The 19,751-nt window shown below is 41.1% G+C and overlaps 1 protein-coding gene across 4 annotated transcripts in view; it reads right to left on the bottom strand.

Moving 5' to 3' along the window:
• Positions 1 to 19,751, bottom strand: part of RIF1 (replication timing regulatory factor 1) — a 42,284-nt gene that overhangs the window by 6,715 nt on the left and 15,818 nt on the right. For 2 of the 4 annotated variants that reach the window (XM_070731515.1, XM_070731517.1), the window contains exons 14-27: positions 19,168 to 19,241; positions 18,689 to 18,872; positions 14,788 to 14,895; positions 14,553 to 14,702; positions 14,364 to 14,463; positions 12,740 to 13,004; positions 10,189 to 10,231; positions 8,811 to 9,013; positions 6,247 to 6,346; positions 5,965 to 6,096; positions 5,541 to 5,686; positions 4,987 to 5,076; positions 4,841 to 4,907; positions 310 to 3,954 (exon numbers count right to left, since the gene is read on the bottom strand). In XM_070731515.1, coding sequence (XP_070587616.1) covers positions 310 to 3,954; positions 4,841 to 4,907; positions 4,987 to 5,076; positions 5,541 to 5,686; positions 5,965 to 6,096; positions 6,247 to 6,346; positions 8,811 to 9,013; positions 10,189 to 10,231; positions 12,740 to 13,004; positions 14,364 to 14,463; positions 14,553 to 14,702; positions 14,788 to 14,895; positions 18,689 to 18,872; positions 19,168 to 19,241 — 5,307 coding nt within the window. The remainder of the gene's footprint in view (positions 1 to 309; positions 3,955 to 4,840; positions 4,908 to 4,986; positions 5,077 to 5,540; positions 5,687 to 5,964; positions 6,097 to 6,246; positions 6,347 to 8,810; positions 9,014 to 10,188; positions 10,232 to 12,739; positions 13,005 to 14,363; positions 14,464 to 14,552; positions 14,703 to 14,787; positions 14,896 to 18,688; positions 18,873 to 19,167; positions 19,242 to 19,751) is intronic. The other 2 variants (XM_070731516.1, XM_070731518.1) reach the window with 1 other exon arrangement.

Genomic DNA, 19,751 nt, shown 5'->3' with positions numbered 1-19,751 from the left:
TTAGTATATAAATGGTAAAATCTCGTACGCTGCCTCAGGACGGGTAAATGGCCTCAGCGGGCCACATCTGGCCCGCGGGCCGTAGTTTGGGGACCACTGCTATAAACCAACCAAGATATGTAAAGAAAATTCCAGTGCTGAACAAAAGATATCCCTTCACCCAACAGGCATGCGGCATAGACTTTAGTAGCTTCAGAGGCTGGCAAATGGAGTATGGCAAAGAAACTAAAAATATATTTAGGGTTTCAAAAGGAGCTTCTGTAATATGCAAATATTCAAAGGTAGAGTGGCACAAATTGCTTAAAATACCTTGTTTGCAGGTGATGACGAGTCTTCCTCTGGTTCTCTTTTGCTGGCTCTCTTTAAAATACTTATAGAAGGAGAAGCTGATGGGGACCATAGACAGCGAGCCTGTGTCCCAGTGGGACTTCCACTGACCTTGGCTAAAGAAAGAAAATCAAGTTCTTTACACTTTGGTGGAGAATCCAAGGTATTACTTTTCTGCCACAAGACTAAGGTTGAAGGTTCACTTGGTGCGTTTGCTGCATTATCTTCTGTGCCTTCTTCCTCACTCGTCTCATTTTCCTGCAGCTCTGCTACCTGAGTGGCAGATGTTACAGTAGTCTCTTCTACAGTATTCTGAATGACTCTTTCCTCAGGCTGTGCTCCCACAACTTGGATTATTTTGATCTCTGTATCTGTTTCACTCTCAAACAGACCACTTTGGTTACTACCAACTTCCATTCTAGTCTCCGATTCTGTGTCTGGTTCTAAATCCTTATCATTTGCACTGACTTCTTCTGAATGAGAATCCACTGAACCTGCTTCTAAAACCTGATCTTTAGCACTGACCTCTTCTGAATGAGAATCCATTGAACCTGGTTCTAAACCCTGATCCTTAGCACTGATCTCTTCTGAATGAGAATCCACTGAAATGTGTTCTAAACCCTGATCCTTAGCACTGACTTCTGAATGAGAATCCACTGAACCTGCTTCTAAAACCTGATCTTTAGCACTGACCTCTTCTGAATGAGAATCCATTGAACCTGGTTCTAAACCCTGATCCTTAGCACTGATCTCTTCTGAATGAGAATCCACTGAAATGTGTTCTAAACCCTGATCCTTAGCACTGATTTCTGAATGAGAATCCACTGAACCTGCTTCTAAAACCTGATCCTTAGCACTGACTTCTTCTGAATGAGAATCCATTGAACCTGGTTCTAAATCCTGATCCTTAGCACTGACTTCTGAATGAGAATCCACTGAATCTGGCTCTAAACCCTGATCCTTAGCACTGACTTCTTCTGAATGAGAATCCACTGAACCTGGTTCTAAACTCTGATCCTTAGCATTGACCTCTTCTGAATGAGAATCCACTGAAATGTGTTCTAAACCCTGATCCTTAGCACTGATCTCTTCTGAATGAGAATCCACTGAACCTGGTTCTAAAACCTGATCCGTAGCACTGATCTCTTCTGAATGAGAATCCACTGAACCTGGTTCTAAAACCTGATCCTTAGCACTGACGTCTTCTGAATGAGAATCTACTGAACCTGGTTCTAAACCCTGATCCTTAGCACTGACTTCTTCTGAATGGAAATCCACTGAACCTGGTTCTAAATGCCGACCCTGAGCACTGAGCTCTTCTGAATCAGAAGCCATTGATTTGGATTCTGAAATTGTTTCAGAAAAAGGAACATCTAGAATTCCTGCAACTGGCTTGTCATTTTCATTTTGGACACATGCTAGCTTCTCCGGTTCAAGGTTTGGCGTCTTGTTTCTTGGGAAGCCACTGACAGATTCAGCAACATTGCTGGCTTCTTTCCGATCAGAGGCATCCTCAACAAAAGGCAGTGGGGTGCTTGTTGCACAAGGTTCTATGCTCAGCCTCTCTGCAAAATGAATCTCTTCAGCATCAGGAATCAAGGTCAGGGGCACAATTACTTTACTCTTCCTTGGTTCTTTTAACTTTGGTTCTGGAGTGCTTGCCTTTTTCGGTTCAGAGGACAACTTTTCCACTTGGGGAGACAGCTTTTCATCACAGCAATCGCAGCTCCTGGATTTCCTTGCCCGCTTGCTTCTTTTGTGCTGGCATTCAGACACAACTAGAAATCTCTTGGGTGAAGAAAAGGCACTGACAGCAGCAGCAGCATCACCTTCTGAAACGCCACTTGAATTGTTAGGTACCACAGAACCTTTGTCAAGAGTACTAGCTTCCTGCCTGTTTTCTAAAATAGTCTCTGAAGTGGATTCCCTCCTGTTAGCAGGCTTTCTCCCTGTATCTGAAGAGGCTCTAGGTTGTGTCAGGCCTTTGTCTTCTTTAAGGTCCACACAGGGACTTAATGGGGGAATACTTCGTTCTTTCTTTGTGTTATTAGACATAGAAGGCACTTTTGTCTCTTCGCCAGAAGGTATTTTCTGTTTTCTTACTGACCTGGTTTGGATTTCTACTGCAGCTTGTGAAGAAAGCTCTTGGCTATTTGGCTCTTCCTTTGCTTGGTTCCCAGGGGAATCCGTTTTTTTCAATTTTCCAGACTTTTTCTTCTTTACTCCTTCCTCTCTTGTTTCACCAATATCAGATTCAGAGTTTTGCATACTGTTAAGTAATTCTTGTGAAGCTGCTCTTCTTGTATGATACCGTGGAAATACTTTTAGTTTCTCCACAGATGCATCTGGGCCCGATTCTTCGAGGTCAGATGCAGCAGCAGGACTGTGTTCAGCTTTCCCAAGACTCATGTCCAACTCTTCCTGGCTGTTCTCTTTAGAGTTTATGTTTTCTGCAGCATTGTTTATAGGCACACATATTGGTGCATCTGCTGCTTTTTCAAGTTTTTCAGCCTTTTCTTTTTGCCCTGAAGTCTCCTTATTTTGTGCCATCTTCTTTGGCGGAATCTTTTCAGCAACTTTTTGCTTTTCCTTCTTTTGTTGATTGTTCTCTTTATCTTGGCTATTTACAGCTCCATCCGTTTCTGCTTTTCGTCTTAAAGAACGTCTTAATGTTCTCTGATTAAGTGAAATGTCAAGATTTTGGTTAACATCAGACACTGTTTCTTCGCGAACATCTATCTCTGGAGATGTATTCTCTTTGTGCTCTAAATTTGGTTCCACGTTTTCATTTTTAACTATGTCCAGGAGGACTTTACTCTCCACTGTTGTGCTGTCAGCCACACCAACACTGGGGATCTGAGACTTATTATCTAGCAAATCTTCTATTTGTGTATCCACAGGTAATTCATGCTTATCTTCGCAATGCGTATCAGAAACCTGATTCTTCTCCTCTTGATCTGATTGCATTTGTTTTGAAGTTTTGTCATCCAAAGTTTTATTTTGTTTAAGAATTGAATTCTTCATCTCAACTGTGTCATTAGGCTGCAATTTTGGATCAAGAGTATTTTCTTCTTTATTTTTTTTCGCTTTGACACACATCTCTAGAGCATTAAAGAATTCTAAGCGTGTCCTCTTTGTGCCAGTGAGAGATTTTCTTGCTCTGAGTTTTAAACCATCTTTATTCTCCAAATCTGACTTTTCTTTTGAAGAGACATCTGAAACAACTATGCTTTCCTGCTGGATAAACGGATTTGTTAATGTTACAGAAATGTTACTGAAAACTGAAGGACTGAAAGGTCTGTTCTCTAAGTCATCAAATTTTTCCAATGTTACAAAGGCCTGTCTTCTGTTCACCACTACCTGTGGCGTTGCTGAAATTATATCACTTGAAGTTGAGGAGTTGCTACTGTAATTAGGGGGATTTTCATTCAAAGTGGAATCTAATATTGGAGATTGTATTGGAACAGAGACATTCATCTCTTCATTTTTCAGATCCATCTTCTCTTTTTGAAAGTTATTAGATTGCTCAGCAACAGTAGAAGTAATGTTCTCAAGAGATGCATTTGATTTGTAATTTCCAGTTATTCCATGTGGAATGACAAGATGATGACTTTTTGCCTCTTTTTTCTGCAATTAAACAATTTGCAACATTAAATATTATGAGTTTACTGCTTGCATCATTAATATACCACCCTCCCTGTAAAATGATTGCATTAAGCATTCTGTGGGATTTCTAGTCTACCAAACCCTGTATCTATTTAATAAGATTATAACTGTAACTACTTGAGAAGAAATTTGTTTTAGCAATTTTTTTCTATCCTGCCTCTAAGTGTTTGGTATTGCTTTAATAAAATGATCAAAACCCAATGGTATTAAATTAGTGCCTTTTTTCATTTAAAGATAAACAGCTCTATCAAGAATGAAATGATTTTTTTTCCAATTAAACACTTAAAACCACAGGATTACCAAACACAATATAAGCAGGCCTAGATAATTCTATGTGTATCTTACTACAGGGGTGTCAAACTCAAGGCCCGCGGACTGGATCCACAGGGTGCTTAAATCTGGCCCACAGGACTGGGCTGGAAATAACAAAGGACCGGCCCATGGTGTCTCTGGCAGCTAAAACAGGATATAGAACAGTGCTGCTGGAAGCCGTTGAGGCTGAAAATGGGAGTGGGGCAGCACCCTTCCATGCCCCATTTTGACTGGCAGGGTAATGCAGGAGGCTCTATCCATCTACCCCCTCTATATCAGCTGGCAGCAGAGATGTTGATCCAACCCTCAAAGAAATCCAGTTTAACACCCCTGTATTACTATGTTATAATGTCACTCAAACATAATGTTATAGTGCTTCTTCAACAGGAGTTCAAAAAGCTTGCATTACTGCAAAAGATTTGTAAAACAAACCCCCACAAATTTATTTCAGGTAAAATCCTTTCATATTTTTTTTTAATCAAGAAAGCTCTAAAAATGTTTTGTGTTACCCCAAACATTCAAAGTAGAAATATACCTGGGGTGTTAATTGGTCCTCTTTTTTCCCATGTTCTTCCTTTATGTCAGCTATGGTTGGTTTCTCCCTACAACAAAGATCATTGGTTAAGATGCACTGAAAACATAAACTCTTAAAAAAAAATTCTTATGGTGTTTATTACTCACAAAGAATTCTCCTGGTTCTGAGTGTCCTGGGAAAACAGAATAGCATCTTGAGACATATCCAGATTATTATACATGACAGGAATATCATCCCTGAAAAAATGTATAGAAAGAACAGAACATAAACCAAACTTTTCTGCAGAGGATGTTCAAGGAAACTGAACTCTTTCTTTAGACCATCATTTTCAAAACAATTCTAACTGGAAATTCTAGAAAATAGCTAGTTTCTAAATAGCTAGAGGACACCATGTGGAGAAGGGTGCTCTAAGGTGAACACTTCTTTACACACAAACCTGGTTTAGCAAGCTCTTTACTAGTTATGGAGTGGATATGCGGAGAAAAGTATGGGAACCTATGTTCTTCGTTCCTTTGAGGCTATGAAATCCTGTTTATTGCAAAACCTCCTTCTAGCATTTCCTGGCCACAAAATAAGTAAGCTTTAAAGTCAGAAGCTGGCTGGCCAAATAGAATGGGTGTTCTTTGACTCCTAAATTTCAAAACACAGAGAAGAGGCAGGCAAAAGCTTAACTTAATGTAATGAATATAATATGGCAAACCTTTTGGTTCTCATAACTTCTTTTTGGTGCTCTGTTAAGACTCGCTCTTTTGTTTCTACAGGAATGTACACAAAGTCCACAGTGTTTTCTTCTTCCAAAGGAATGTTTTTTGTATTTGATTTTGACCCTACGAATTGTAGCTTCATCTTGTATGAGGAAAAAGCATGAAAAGAGAAAAATAGCTCATAAATAACACAGAGTCTATATTTTAGGAATAACACAAAAAAGAAATTATGCCCACCCTGTCTACAGATGAAGAGGAGATCTTCTGCTCATGTCAGAGAAGGAGAACAAGTTTGTGAATTTAATCACAATTTTAAACGAAGGGCCCCATATCTAGACTGCCATATACATTACTTCCTTGTAACTACTACAGATACAACTACCAAAACTGCAATTTGATTACTAAACTTGTATTTCTTACCTTTTTAGGTGTAATGGGAAAAACAATATTTTTTTCCTCTGGCTCACTGGTATGGGCCAGGATTGAGTCCCTTTTTCCATTAGGATTTACTTTTATCCCACTGATGTTTGCACCCCATTGGGAATTCTCTGTCTGTTTTGAAATATTTAAGCATAATTTATTAAAATAAATTTAAATATCAATAATGTGATTGAACTAAGGCTACATAAGGTTGTGTTTATGCAGATCAAAGAGAATTGCTAAAAAAATTCCAAAATGGTATTGAAAAAAATCAGAACTTACATAATCGGAATATGCAGTACTAGATCTTTCTATTATCTCACAGCTTTCAAAAGCAGGCAGTAAGAGGATGAATTTTTGTTTTGCTTTATTTAAAACAGTTCTGCAAGGTAACATAAAATCGCAGTGAAAAATAAAAAAAAACAGTGGTAATATTTGAAAATATGTTTTTGACAAAAGGCTTGTAACTGAACTTTAAAAAGCAGAATGACTTATTTTTTAGTAATTCCAAGCATGATGTTATTCCAATTAAAAATACTTAGAATCCAAACAGAACCTTATTTTCACATATGCTTTTCCCAAAGAATTAATACTTCTTATTTTAAGAAATTGAAGATAAAATATTAAGCATTTATCATTGTATTTTTATACAGAATTCCATTGTCAAGTTTGTGGTTACATGAAGTTCTGAACATAAATAAGACTACCAGGATAGAATGAACTGAGCTTCAATGTTTTTAAAAAAATTCCCAACTCTCTTAAGACTGATTATTAAGCAAAAAACAAAGGGAAACACTAATTCACAGCTGAAAACAACTCTCATAAAGTGTAATGGCATGATACTGCATTGTTTAATAATGGCAATCCCATCTGGCTTTGTTGTCATCATTAAGCAAGGATCGCAGGTTGTAAGCGAAGGGCTTATGTAATTACAGCTTGTGAGTGCCTACTGACTCATTCAAAAAACATAGAAGCAACATAGAAGCCACCAGGAAGTCAAAGGTCCTAGGCAGCTTCCAAGCAAGCCAGCAGGCAGATGAGTGCTTTGGAACGTGCCTAGGTAAAGGGCTGGCTGCTGAAGCGGCTTGGTGAAGGGGAGGTGCATGGGTGGCTTCTGTAGCACAGTGCATGCATGACCAGGAATATATGCCATGAGTCAGGTGGCTGATGCAGCTTGGTATTCATGTGACCAGGAACTACTGAATTCGAATCAGGGAAGGCTGTAGACATGTACACCGAAATACAACATCCATATTCCGTAGCAGGACTCCTCAGGAGAATAAATATAGGGAGCAGGAGTGACTTATGACCCTTGCTGATGACTTTGCTTCTAAGAAGCTGTCAAGGAAAATTACAAATAGCAATCACGTGATGGAAGGATGCACTAACTGTTGTAAATGCAAGTTGCTTGCCAAGTTCATCACATAACTGTAGGGGTCCTGAGATATAGCCAGAACTTCAAGGACTATTGTGAGCACCAACTGTTCAGCACTATTGTAACTTTACATGGTCACTGAATGAGTCTTTGGTTGAAATATTAGAAAAATATTGTTTGCACTTGTCTTATTCTTTATTTTTTTCTCTCACTCTCAACATTTTTTTCTACTTTATATTTTTCTTGGTTTGTAGTACTTTTTAATTTTTGTAGTTTTAAACTTTAATTTAAAAAATATATTTATAAAAACCAAGGTGTCATCCATTTTTCCAGTTTTGATTCTGGGCTGTTCAACTGAATGAAACAACTGGTAGAAATAATAATGAATTCCTTTGTTCTTGAACTGACTCCTTGCATGTGACTATAGAGCATTGATGGCAAACCTTTTTTTCCTTGGATGCCAAAAGGGTGAGCGTGTGCTCTTTCACGCATGCGCAAGTGCCCACATCCATAATTCAATGCCTGAAGAGGGCGAAAACAGCTTCCCCTGCCCCCTGGAGGCCCTCTGGAGGCCAGAAGATGGTTTTCCAACTCCTGGTAGGCCCAGTAGGCTCATGTTTTTCCCTCCCTAGGCTCCAAAAGCATCCCTGGAGGATAAAAACGCTCCCCCCCAACACATCCTCCTGGAGGCTCTCTAGAAGCTAAAAATACCCTCCCAGAGTCTCTGTGTGAGCCAAAAATCAGCTGACTGGCACATACATGCACATTGGAGCTGAGTTAGGGCAATGGCTTTCATGCCAGAAGATACGACTCTGCATGTCACCTGTGTCAGCCGTGCCATAGGTTGGCCATCACTGCTATAGAGCAGTGATTTTCAACCTTTTTTGAGCCGCGGCACATTTTTTACATTTACGAAACCCTGGGGCACATTGAGCGGGGGGGGGGGGAAGTGGGGGGCTAAAAAAAGTTTGGACAAAAAAATTATCTCTCTCTCTTCCTCCCCTTCGCTCTATTTCTTTCTCCCTCCCTCCCTCTTTCTCTCCCTTTCTTCCTCTTTCTCTCTCTCTCCATCCCTCTTTCTTTCTCTTCCTTTCTCTCTTTTTTGCTCTCTTTCTCTCCCTCCCTACGTCCCTCTATGTCTCTCTCTCTCTCCTTCCCTCCCTCTCTTTCTCTCTCTCTCTCTCTTGCTTTCTTTCTCTTGCTTGCTTTCTCTCTCTTTCTCTTGTTCTCTTTCTCTCTCTTGCTTTCTTTCTCTCTGAGCTTCGCGGCACACCTGACCATGTCTCGTGGCACACTAGTGTGCCACGGCACACTGGTTGAAAAACACTGCTATAGAGGATACATCAGGCACAGGAGAAACTCACTGTGTCGTAAATATGTCTAGATACAAATTATGTTATGTTACATGACGATATGTCTGTTTCTAGGCTACAAAATATTACAATAAGCACAAGAACAAAAGATGTCTTACTTTAATTCTTCCGGGTATTCCAGAGTTCCTGCTTTTCCAAACGTTGCATTCCAAAACTGAACAGCATGGCTGCAGATCTGTTTATTCTTATTTGAAAACATTACACTTAATAATGGGAAAATCTCTTCCAGGAGATCACTGTTAAAGGATCCAGTATAGTTTGATTGCAAACAAGTAAGGCTCTCTGCCATTAACTTTTCACACTAAAAGCAAAAATGGTATAGGAAATGTCATTAATTTTTAAAAAAAAGATGTATTCATCTCATTTGTATTTCCATAACAAGCATCTTGCCCTTTCTAATTTATACCCTGTTCAGATTAAATTTATAACAATTTAAAAAACAACAACAAGTTATCTTCTAAAGGCAGATGGGCAATCGGGAATTTGATTGAACTTTGATGGCTTGATGTGACACCCCTCTGCAGTGTTATTTATTTACTTATTTATTTACAAACTATATAAGGAATTGGTGGTACGTTGCATCATCAGTAAAAATAAATACACATCACCCATACATGAACAGCATATTTCCCACCATATCGCTATAGTGGTCCCTCAACGATTGGCTCTTCCCCACCCTACTTTGATGCCTTCATAAAAATAGGAAGATTTTTGTACTGCATAAACCTTGGATGTTTTCTTGGCTTCTCAGTCTGACTCTATTACCAGGGAAATAACCAGAGATAGCATCAACGGAACGTCCCAAAACAGAGCTTTGCAAGCATCAAGAAGGATGTTATGCTTATTCCTAACCTATACAGAATATCTCTAGATTTGAAGAGGCAAATAAGGTGGTCTAGAAGGTGCAGTCTCTAATCTGGCCTTCTCACCCATGTTTGGAATTGATATAGAAATCCACCGGTAACCAGTGCAGCCCTTGAAGGTCTTGTAATGATCCTGCCTGTAAACACCTACCTAAACATTTTCTGCTGCATTCGGAGAAAACTACAATTTCCGAAAGTCCTATTAAATGGCAATAACTATTTTGACAAAACTCAACCACAATATAGATTAATCAAGAATGACAATCTGATACTGCTGTCAGAATAGGTCTCCAAGTGCATGCTAGCTAGAATTGCCACTGCAATCTGCAAGTACTCTCCCAGCCAAATCTGTCTATGGCAAGAGTAAATCTGAACTGGGAATACCACTCACAAATGAATAAGTGAGCATAACATATTAATAAGATTTATAAACTGACTCAACTTCAGAGGCTTTAAGTGGTGTACAAAATCAAGCACGGCACAAAGTACAATATAATAAAAGAATAAAAACCGTAAACTATATTTCTTCTAAAATTAACGCCAAAACAACAGCATGTGGAATATTGTTACTATTTAAGAATCAGAAAAATACTTTTTTCCACATATAAAGTACCTTATTATTGAGTCCGGAACTTGTTCTAGGTGGATTAGCAGACCTTGTAGAAAAAAAATAGTTTGCATATAAATATTTATTCATCTATAAAATAACAGTTTGACTACAATGTTAAGATGAAATACAACTACAGTGGAACCTCAAGATACAAACCTAATTGGTTCCAGGGGGAGGTTCGTAACACGAAAGGTTCGTAAGACGAAACATTGTTTCCCATAGGAAACAATGTAAAGTCAATTAACCCGTGCAACCAAAAAAACCCCCCCCGCAAAAAAACCGCTGCCGCCTGGCTGTGACCTTTTAAAACAGCCCCGCGGCTTCCCAGCCATCTCCCGAAGCCAAATGCCAAACCCAAACGTTCGGAGGCTCCTGGGAAGCAAGGAGTGGGGCCAATTGAAATTCTCCCATCTGCAGCGTCATCGGTCTCCAGGCAGACTCTCCCTCAATTTCGGCCGAGGGAGAGTCTGCCCGGAGACCGATGACGCTGCAGATGGGAGAATTTCAATTGGCCCCACTCCTTCTTGCTTCCCAGGAGCCTCCGAACGGCGAACCCGGAAGTTTGGGTTTGGCGTTTGGCTTCGGGAGATGGCTGGGAAGCCGCGCGGCCGTTTTAAAACAGCCGGTAGCCCTCCTTCTGGCCTCCCTTGCCTGGCCCCGCCCTGCCTCACCCCTCCCCTCCTGAGGTCCTTCCCGCCCCCCTCCAAGGAAGATCCTGTGAATCCCTTTGGATCAGGCAGTGGGATTCCCCGCCGGTTCCTTCTCTGCGCCAAGGGAAGGGATCATGGAAAGGCTGCTGAGCCCAGAATGGGGCTTCCTGGAAATTAGGAATTAGCAACCTACAGGAAGGAGTGGGGCCAATTGAAATTCTCCCATCTGCAGCGTCATCGGTCTCCGGGCAGACTCTCCCTTGGCCGAAATTGAGGGAGAGTCTGCCCGGAGACCGATGACGCTGCAGATGGGAGAATTTCAATTGGCCCCACTCCTTCCTACTTCCCAGGAGCCTCCGAGCGCGTTCGTAACTTGAAAAAAGTTCGTAGGAAGAGGCAATTTTTTTCTGAACCCTGGGTTCGTATCACGAGTTGTTCGTAAGACGAGGGGTTCGTATCTTGAGGTACCACTGTAATTGGTAAGGTTTAGTGAATAGGATATACATACTGTATATTAAGAAAAGAGCACACTGAATACATTAAAAAATTATCTAAGTACTGAGCACCAGTAACTATTCAACTATGATATATATTTTATATTCTGCCTTTTTATCTCAAACGGTGTTCAAGGTATCACCAAAAATGAAGATAAAAACAGAATTACAGCACTAAACTTATCAAGTCAATTACCCCCCTCCTCCAAACTGCATCCCAGGAAAGTAAAGCACATCTTAATGAATGCATAAATGTTTTCCCTTTTAAAAAAAAAAGCAAAAAAAAAGCAAAACAAAATTCTTTGTTAGCTGCCATAAGATAACAGGGATAAACCCATCTGGCAATGAGGGAACAATTGCTGAGAATGCCTTCCTGCATTTCCACAAAATGTTTCTTACGGCAAAAAGACTGAGAGGCTTGTATGTAAAACTTCAGAGTGCTTTGACAGTCCCACAAAAACAGATTAAGACAGTTTATCTTTGTTAAGAAAGTTATATATTCTCTGCAATTTCTCGAACAAGAATCTGGACACATGTTTTCAACTGGCTGAGCCTTCTGAACAATTTTTAAAGGCAGCCCAGCACTTCAAAAGAAATACAGCTATGGTAAATATAATTATGCCCATATCAACACATATTAAGGAATAGTCCAATGCTCTGCCACGTAACTAAATTGAATTTTCAGAAAGGGATTAACATTAATCTGTAATATTGTACATACTTCCAGGCTGCTGCTTAACTAAGAAAATTTTAGCTGCATAATCTTGTAACTTTTTCAACAAATCAGTTATGGGTAAAAATAAATGTCTGCAATCAAAACCCCAAATCTGTTTTAAGATGAAGCTTTTATGTGACAATCACCTTCTCTTTCCTAGTAGAAAAAGGAGCAATCTTTTCCTTGGGGAAGCTTGCATATGCGATTGTAATAAATGTTTGATTATAAAGCTACTTGATTCAAGTAATTTAAAAACTGATATTAAAACCTGGTTTAAAACGTGATGTTGCAATTATAGAATTTTAAATTAGGATGCCACCAATAAAGTATATCTAGAAGGTCAAGAGTTAATGTAATAGTCAAAGGGTCATCCATGGTTATGATTACATGCCCATAAATCAATGTTACCTGTTAGGAACCATAGATGCATTTTCTCTGGAATGATATTCCACTAACTTGGTCCTTCAGGTATTCCAGAGGTGCATCTATCACCCCTGGACCTTGTCCACCCTGTCCATCCATCCTTAATCTGCTTTTGTCCTCTTTTAATTTGCAGTCTTTATGAAAGGCCATCCAAAGCCACATGCAATTCATAATTACTTCAAATTATTTGTATGAGACAATTTCATCAAAAAAACTTCAGTGTGCAACTGTTATGTCAGGGAAACCCAACTCTATAATGTACATATACTTACTTTATTTTTTCATATAATGCTGTGAAAGGTCTTGCAGTAAATCCCAAAACCGATCTGATGATAGAAGGCAAAGAGACGTGGCCGATAATATTGTGAAGAATACCAACGATCACAAAACCAACAGGAGCTAATTTTTCAAAGTCAGATTGCTTGGATAGAAGCATCTGAAGAGCATTTATCAATATTATCAGTAGTTTAATTAAAGACGACAGCTCGCCAAGGGGATTTTTCTTCCTTTTGGTCCACTCCACTAACGTCTGCGGAGCTGAAGAACAAGTTAACATTAATGTTGCTTGAAAAATAAAAACTTAGTAGCATTTCAAAATGAAAAGTTATTCAGATTCAAACATTTCTCAAACCCACTAGTTGCAATATCACTTGTAGTAGGCAAAAGGTCATGCTACTCCATAAGCATGTTCTAAAGCCTAGCTCCTCTCCCCCCTGCTATTTAATATCTACATGAAACCGCTGGGTGAGATCATCCAAGGGCATGGGGTGAGGTATCATCAATATGCCGATGATACTTAGTTATACATCTCCACCCCATGTCCAGTCAATGAAGCAGTGGAAGTGATGTGCCGGTGCCTGGAGGCTGTTGGGGCCTGGATGTGTGTCAACAAACTCAAACTCAACCCAGACAAGACGGAATGGCTGTGGGTCTTGCTTCCCAAGGACAATTCCATCTGTCCATCCATTACCCTGGGGGGGGGATTATTGACCCCCTCAGAGAGAGTTTGCAACTTGGGCGTCCTCCTCAATCCACAGCTAACATTGGAACACCATCTTTCGGCTGTGGCGAGGAGGGCGTTTGCCCAGGTTCGCCTGGTGCATCAGTTGCAGCCCTATTTGGACAGGGAGTCATTGCTCACAGTCGCTCATGCCCTTATCACCTCGAGGTTCGATTACTGCAACGCTCTCTACATAGGGCTACCTTTGAAAAGTGTTCGGAAACTTCAGATCATGCAGAATGTGGCCGCGAGAGCTCTCGTGGGGTTTCCTAGATTCGCCCACTTTTCTACAACACTCCGTGGCCTGCACTGGCTGCCGATCGGTTTCCGGTCACAATTCAAAGTGTTGGTAATGACATTTAAAGCCCTTCATGGCATTGGACCAGAATACCTCTGGAACCGCCTTCTACCGCACGAATCCCAGCAGCCGATAAGGTCCCACAGAGTTGGCCTTCTCTGGGTCCCGTCAACCAAACAATGTCGTTTGGCGGGCCCCAGGGGAAGAGCCTTCTCTGTGGCGGCCCCGGTCCTCTGGAATCAAATTCCCCCGGTTATTAGAACAGCCCCCACCCTCCTTGTCTTTCCAAGTTACTCAAGACCCACCTATATCGCCAGGCATGGGGGAACTAAGACATCTCCCCCAGGCTTTCTTATATTTTATGTTTGGTGTGTATGTGTTGTATGGTTTTTAACAGTTGGGTTTTTTTATATAATTTTTATTATTAGATTTGTTCCATTGTTATACTGTTTTTATTACTGTTGTGAGCCGCCCCGAGTCTTCGGAGAGGGGCGGCATACAAATCTAATAAATTATTATTATTATTATTATTATTATTATTATTATTATTATTATTATTATTCAATATTGCAACATTTCAACATTTCAATAATCTTACGATTATGTGATGACGGATATTTCTTATCATAACATGCAAAATTGATGCATTCAACTATAACTGCTGTAATATGAGAGAGCCCATCCAACATGGATTGATTCTGAAATAGAAATAAAACAGATTTGTCAAGACAGCATAGAAAGGAACAGAGAAATATTTGTGAACTAGGATAAGGCAACCTCCACTTACTATATGTGCTTCATCTTTTAATCCAGATATTATTTTGGCACAGAGTTCTTCACAGCACGTGTTATCGTCTGCTGTTGGTACCAGTAATGCACAACGGGCAAATGCCTTATACAGTTCTGACCAAGAACGCAATAGTTTTTTCAGGGTTAACTGTAGCAAAACAAATTACATTTTAATGAACCTTGGATTCTAAATATCAAGTCTACTACTGTATAGATTATTCAAAATTTCCTACCTCTGGGAATTCAGAAGATGAAAATATACAGTTTATTGGTAGCAACAGCGCACAGTAAATTGCATTGAAATTATGTTCCAAAGCATCACCTTGATTTACTTCATTTGTCTAAGGGGGAAAAAAAGTAATTTTATTAACATTCAAAGCATTTAAAATATTGTGTAAAAGTAGTTCTCGACTTAAAACAGTTCATTTAGTGACATTCAAAGTTGCAACAGCACTGAAAAAAGTGACACAAACATTTTTCACACTTATGTCCTTTGCAGCATCCCCATGGTCATGTAATTTATATTCAGATGCTTGCCAACTGATTCATATTCAAGACACTTGCAGTGTCCCGGGGTCACATGATTCTCATTTGTGACCTTCTGACAAGCAAAGTCTACAGCAGGGGTGGGGAATTAATTTTGCCATGGGGCCGCATGAGAAATTGGGATGGTTTTAGAGGGCCGGACTAATATAATTAACTCAGTTCTACCCAATACAGTATACATATGCTATCTTTTCATAAACAAACAGTATGTTACACAATGCAAAGATTTACAATACAATGAAAATATGGAGGACCTAATTACATCATTATTTAATGATGAGATGATAAACTGCAACCAGCAGGGGATACAAAAAAATTAAGAAGAAAAGGGTCTGGTTCAAAGTTCTGCTCAGATTAAAGAAATTGGAGTCTGAGAAGGGTTGATTAAGATTAGAGTATTGTTTTGTTTGCTCTTTTTTAACTTGGGGAGATTAATGATGTTAATGATTTTTAATTGATTAAAAATAGAGTATATTTAGAATTTTTCCTTTTCTCAAATTGACTGAAATGTAAGATTAATAATTAATGTAGATCTACAAAATGTAGGTAAGTATTAATTGGCTAAATGTTAGATGGGTTGAAATAATTATTAAATCTCGGATTAGGTAAATGTGCTATTTAGAGGGGGGGAAGAAGTCTGAAATTCGTATATGTTTATGTTTTGTTTTTAATTTTCTTTTGTAAATATCTGATTGGCTATACAGTAGAACCTCGACATAAGAGCTGCTCTATATACGAGCATTTCGAGATGCGAGCTAGGAGGGGAGAGATATTTTGATTCTACTTACGAGCCCAAATTTGGGGTATGAGCGTTCTTTCCGCCGCCGCCAGGCTCCGCCTGGCTGTCATTTTGTAGAGAAGCAAGAAGCGGAGGAAGAGCTGGATGCTGGCGGCGGCGGAGGAAGGCAAATGCGGCTTGGAAGCTGGGAGGGGGGGCGGAATATGGGAGGAGAGAGGCAGCCTCCACGCTTTCCTTTCGGAGGAAGAGCTAAGTGGCCAAAGACGTTCCGCCCCCCTCCCAGCTTCCAAGCCGCATTCGCCTTCCTCCGCCGCCGCCAGCCGGAGCGAGCTGCTGGGCTGCGCATGGCGGGAGAAGCCCGGACAACGCCGGAGCGCTGGGCAGCACTACCGCCGCCACGGGGAGAGGCGGGCATGTGGGCTGGCGGCATTGGGCTTGGTGGAAAGTCCGGGGGCAGCTCCAGCGACTCCCCTCCCGTGGCTGCTGTTGAGACGGCAGTGGCGTCCGCTTCCGGCGCGCGGCTCTCCATTCTTCTCTTTCCCCCTCTCGGGCTCCGAATGCGGCGGCGGGAAGAGGAAACGAGGCACAAGGCAGCACGTCTGCAGGAACGGGTGGTGGGGCGCCGTTGTTGTCCTCACGGCGCAAAGCCACATAGTCCCAGATCGCTTGCTTCCCCGGCCAGCAAGCCGGCTGCCTGGGAAAGCGTTTTTCAAATGCGCTGCTTTCCCAGGCAGCCGGCTTGCTGGCCGGGGAAGCAAACGATCCGGGACTGTGTGGCTTTGCGCCGTGAGGACAACAACGGCGCCCCACCACCCGTTTCTGCAGACGCGCTGCCTTGCGCCTCGTTTCCTCTTCCCGCCGCCGCATTCGGAGCCCGAGAGGGGGAAAGAGAAGAATGGAGAGAGCCGCGCGTCGGAGGCGGACGCCGCTACCGCCTCAACAGCAGCCACGGGAGGGGAGTCGCAATCACACCGACACGCGCCTCTAGCTAGTCAGAGAATGTGAGTGCGGGGAGGGGGGTTCCTCTCTTCTTATGCCTCCCCGCCACCCCCACCCCCTCCGCTTTCTCCTTGCGTCGGCTTTCGCCCCCCTCCTCCTCCTCACACCCTCTGCCTTCCACCGAGTGCGCGCGCGCCCACATTTTGTCTAGTGCTGCGCGCGGGGCACCTGCTCGTCTGGTTTGCTGCCTGCTGCTTGTTTGCTGCTGTCGCCAGCGCCACCCATTGCTGCTGAGGCTAAAAAGTCTGCTTGCTGCCGCTGCTGAGCGGTTCTTCCAGCCGCCGAGCTTGTGGCGAGCAAGTCCGGGCTCCTCCGGTGGGGTTTGCCCCCTTTCCCCCGCCCACTCCTTTCCCCCCTTTGCTTGGAAGCTGGCTGCTGGGAAGCCCCCCCCCCCCCCCGCCCGGCTGTCACCTTTTAAAACAGCCCCCGGGCTGTTTTAAAAGGTGACAGCCGGGCGGCAACGGTTTTTTGCGGAGTTTTTTTTTGTTGCACGCATTAATCGCTTTTCCATTGTTTCCTATGGGAAACAATGTTTCATCATACGAGCTTTCCTACTTACGAGCCTCCTTCCCGCACCAATTAAATTCGTAAGTCGGGGTTCTACTGTACAAGGTTTTATTGGTTTATAGAAAAATGAACAAAGAAAGAAGGAAGCACTTTGGCATAATGGTTAATAAGTTAGACATATAATTGGTGTACTTTTTGAAGGAACATTAAGGAGGGAATTTAATTAAAAGAAAATGTAACTGGATGACAAAATTAGAAAAAAAAAACCTTTTGCAACTCTTTTGATGATTGATATTAGTTACTAACAAAATACCGCATTTTATTCATGGAAAATTAGATGACACACTGTATTGTTTGAAAGTAAGTTGAGAGAAAAATAAATAAAAATTACCCCTCCAAAAGTCCTTCCTTCCTCTGTCCCTCCATTCATTTCATTCTTCCTCCTTCCTTCTTTCGTGCCTTCCTTGTTCCCTCCTTCTTTCCTTCCTTCCCTCCCTCCTTTCTCTCCACTTCTCTTTCCCTCCCTCTTTCTCTTTTCTTTCTCTCTTTTCCCTCTCATTCTTTCCCTCCACGTCTCTTTCATTTCTGTGTATTCCTCCCTTTTCTTCTCCCTCTCATTTGTTTCTCCTCCCTTTTTGCTCTAATTTCTCTCACCTTAATTTCTGTTTTTCTCTCTCTTTCCTCTCCCTTTTTCTTTCTCTTGTCATAATCCGGAGCTGCAGGACCCTTTTTAAAGCTCTTGCTTTAAAAAGAAAGGTGGAGGGAGGGTGAGGCAAGAGCTCCGGTTTGGGCAGCACCGTCACCCGAGCAATGGGAGTGAGGAAAAACCGGAGCTCTTGCCTTGCCCTCCCTCTCCCTTTCTCTTTAAAGCTCGCGGCGGAGTGCTCAGCGGGGAGAAACAGCGCTGGCTCCACTGTGTGGGGGTGGAAACCTTGGTTTTTGCCTGCGCAGCCACAGATAGCAGGCGGGCCGGTCACATAGAGTGGGCGGGTGGGCCGGATGCGGCCCCTGGGCCGCCTCTTGCCCAGGTCTAGTCAGGAAAGCCAGGTTCACTGAACAACCGCGTTACTAATTTGATAATTGCAGTGATTAACAAAAGTCGTAAAATGGGGCAAAACTCACTTTGCAAATTTCTCACTTAGCAACATAAATTCTGGGCTCAATTGCGGGTGTAAGTCAAAGATTACCGGTATCTAGATTGACACATGAACTGTTTTCACAGTTAATATCTTAATATTCTTGTTTATTTTTAAAATCTAGTTCTGGAAAGTATTTTTATTTCTGTAGTAACATTTTGGTATCTCTATATAACAGATACAACCAGACAAACTAGTTCACTATACCTGTTTAATCCATTCAATTAATGGGTTAACTATAATACTCCACATTTGCCACAAATATTCCTTATTTTCCAAGTGCAGGGCATTTTGACTCATAACTGTGAGTACAGACTCAGTAAAAGCCAGAGGAGACGTAGGGCCAGACAAAGCACATTTCACAAGAGTTTCGTAGTTTAAAAAGAATCTACTTAAGAAAAAGAAAAAAGTAATTAGAATCAAAATTAAACAGATATTTTTAGCAGCAAAATATTCAGTTGGACATAATCAAATTAATTGTTGTAGTTTTAACTTTTAGAGATGGGAAGGGTAATTAAATCACAATTAAGCAGTATAATATTATCACTTGCAGATGCATTATTGCACTTCATAAGGCTTATTTTACATAAAGTAGCATTTCCAAATAAACTCTGGTATTAGGATGTAGAATTTTTAAAACTATTTTTTTATCATACAGATTTTAAAAACTGTTCAGGAGTATCTACCTCCTATTTTCAATTCCACATTTCAGAAGATCTTCACAAAATAAAAGCTGAACCAGGAACAGCGCTGGAGTTCCCTATAAAAAAAAAGAAAAGAAAACCTAAATATTCAGGCAGATAAGTCTTTTATTCATTGGAGTAATGTAAAGTCTATTTTGCCTTACCAACTCTGCCTACCATCAACATTTTCATCAGGACTAAATTTCTGTTTCACGATTGTCAAACAACATACCTTTATTAAACAATTTGATCCCTAGATATTATCTTGACATTATAAAAGTTTACCATATGACCAGGCATTCTTCCTTGACAAGATCCTTGATCTTGACTGGCAAAATTATGTAAATTCAACTGTCAAAATCTTTAAAGCTTTCCTTCAAATTATAAACTGTTTGAATTAATTTTACTTACAATAACTCCACTTAAGTTATCCTGTAATCAGTGATCAAGCTCTCATGTCACTCTGCAAGAACTTTAACCCACTTTTTTATGGTAGACTATTTTAATTCAATAACACCTGAAAGTCTGCTAATATTAATTGCTCCTTTTAGGTCTTGCCCTACTGTGAAAGTACAATATGATTTGGT

The sequence above is a fragment of the Erythrolamprus reginae genome, chromosome 1 (genome assembly GCF_031021105.1).
Source record: "Erythrolamprus reginae isolate rEryReg1 chromosome 1, rEryReg1.hap1, whole genome shotgun sequence".
NCBI classification, from domain to species: domain Eukaryota; kingdom Metazoa; phylum Chordata; class Lepidosauria; order Squamata; family Dipsadidae; genus Erythrolamprus; species Erythrolamprus reginae.
Note: the sequence above shows the minus strand (reverse complement) of the source record. Positions and strands in the feature narration are given on the sequence as shown.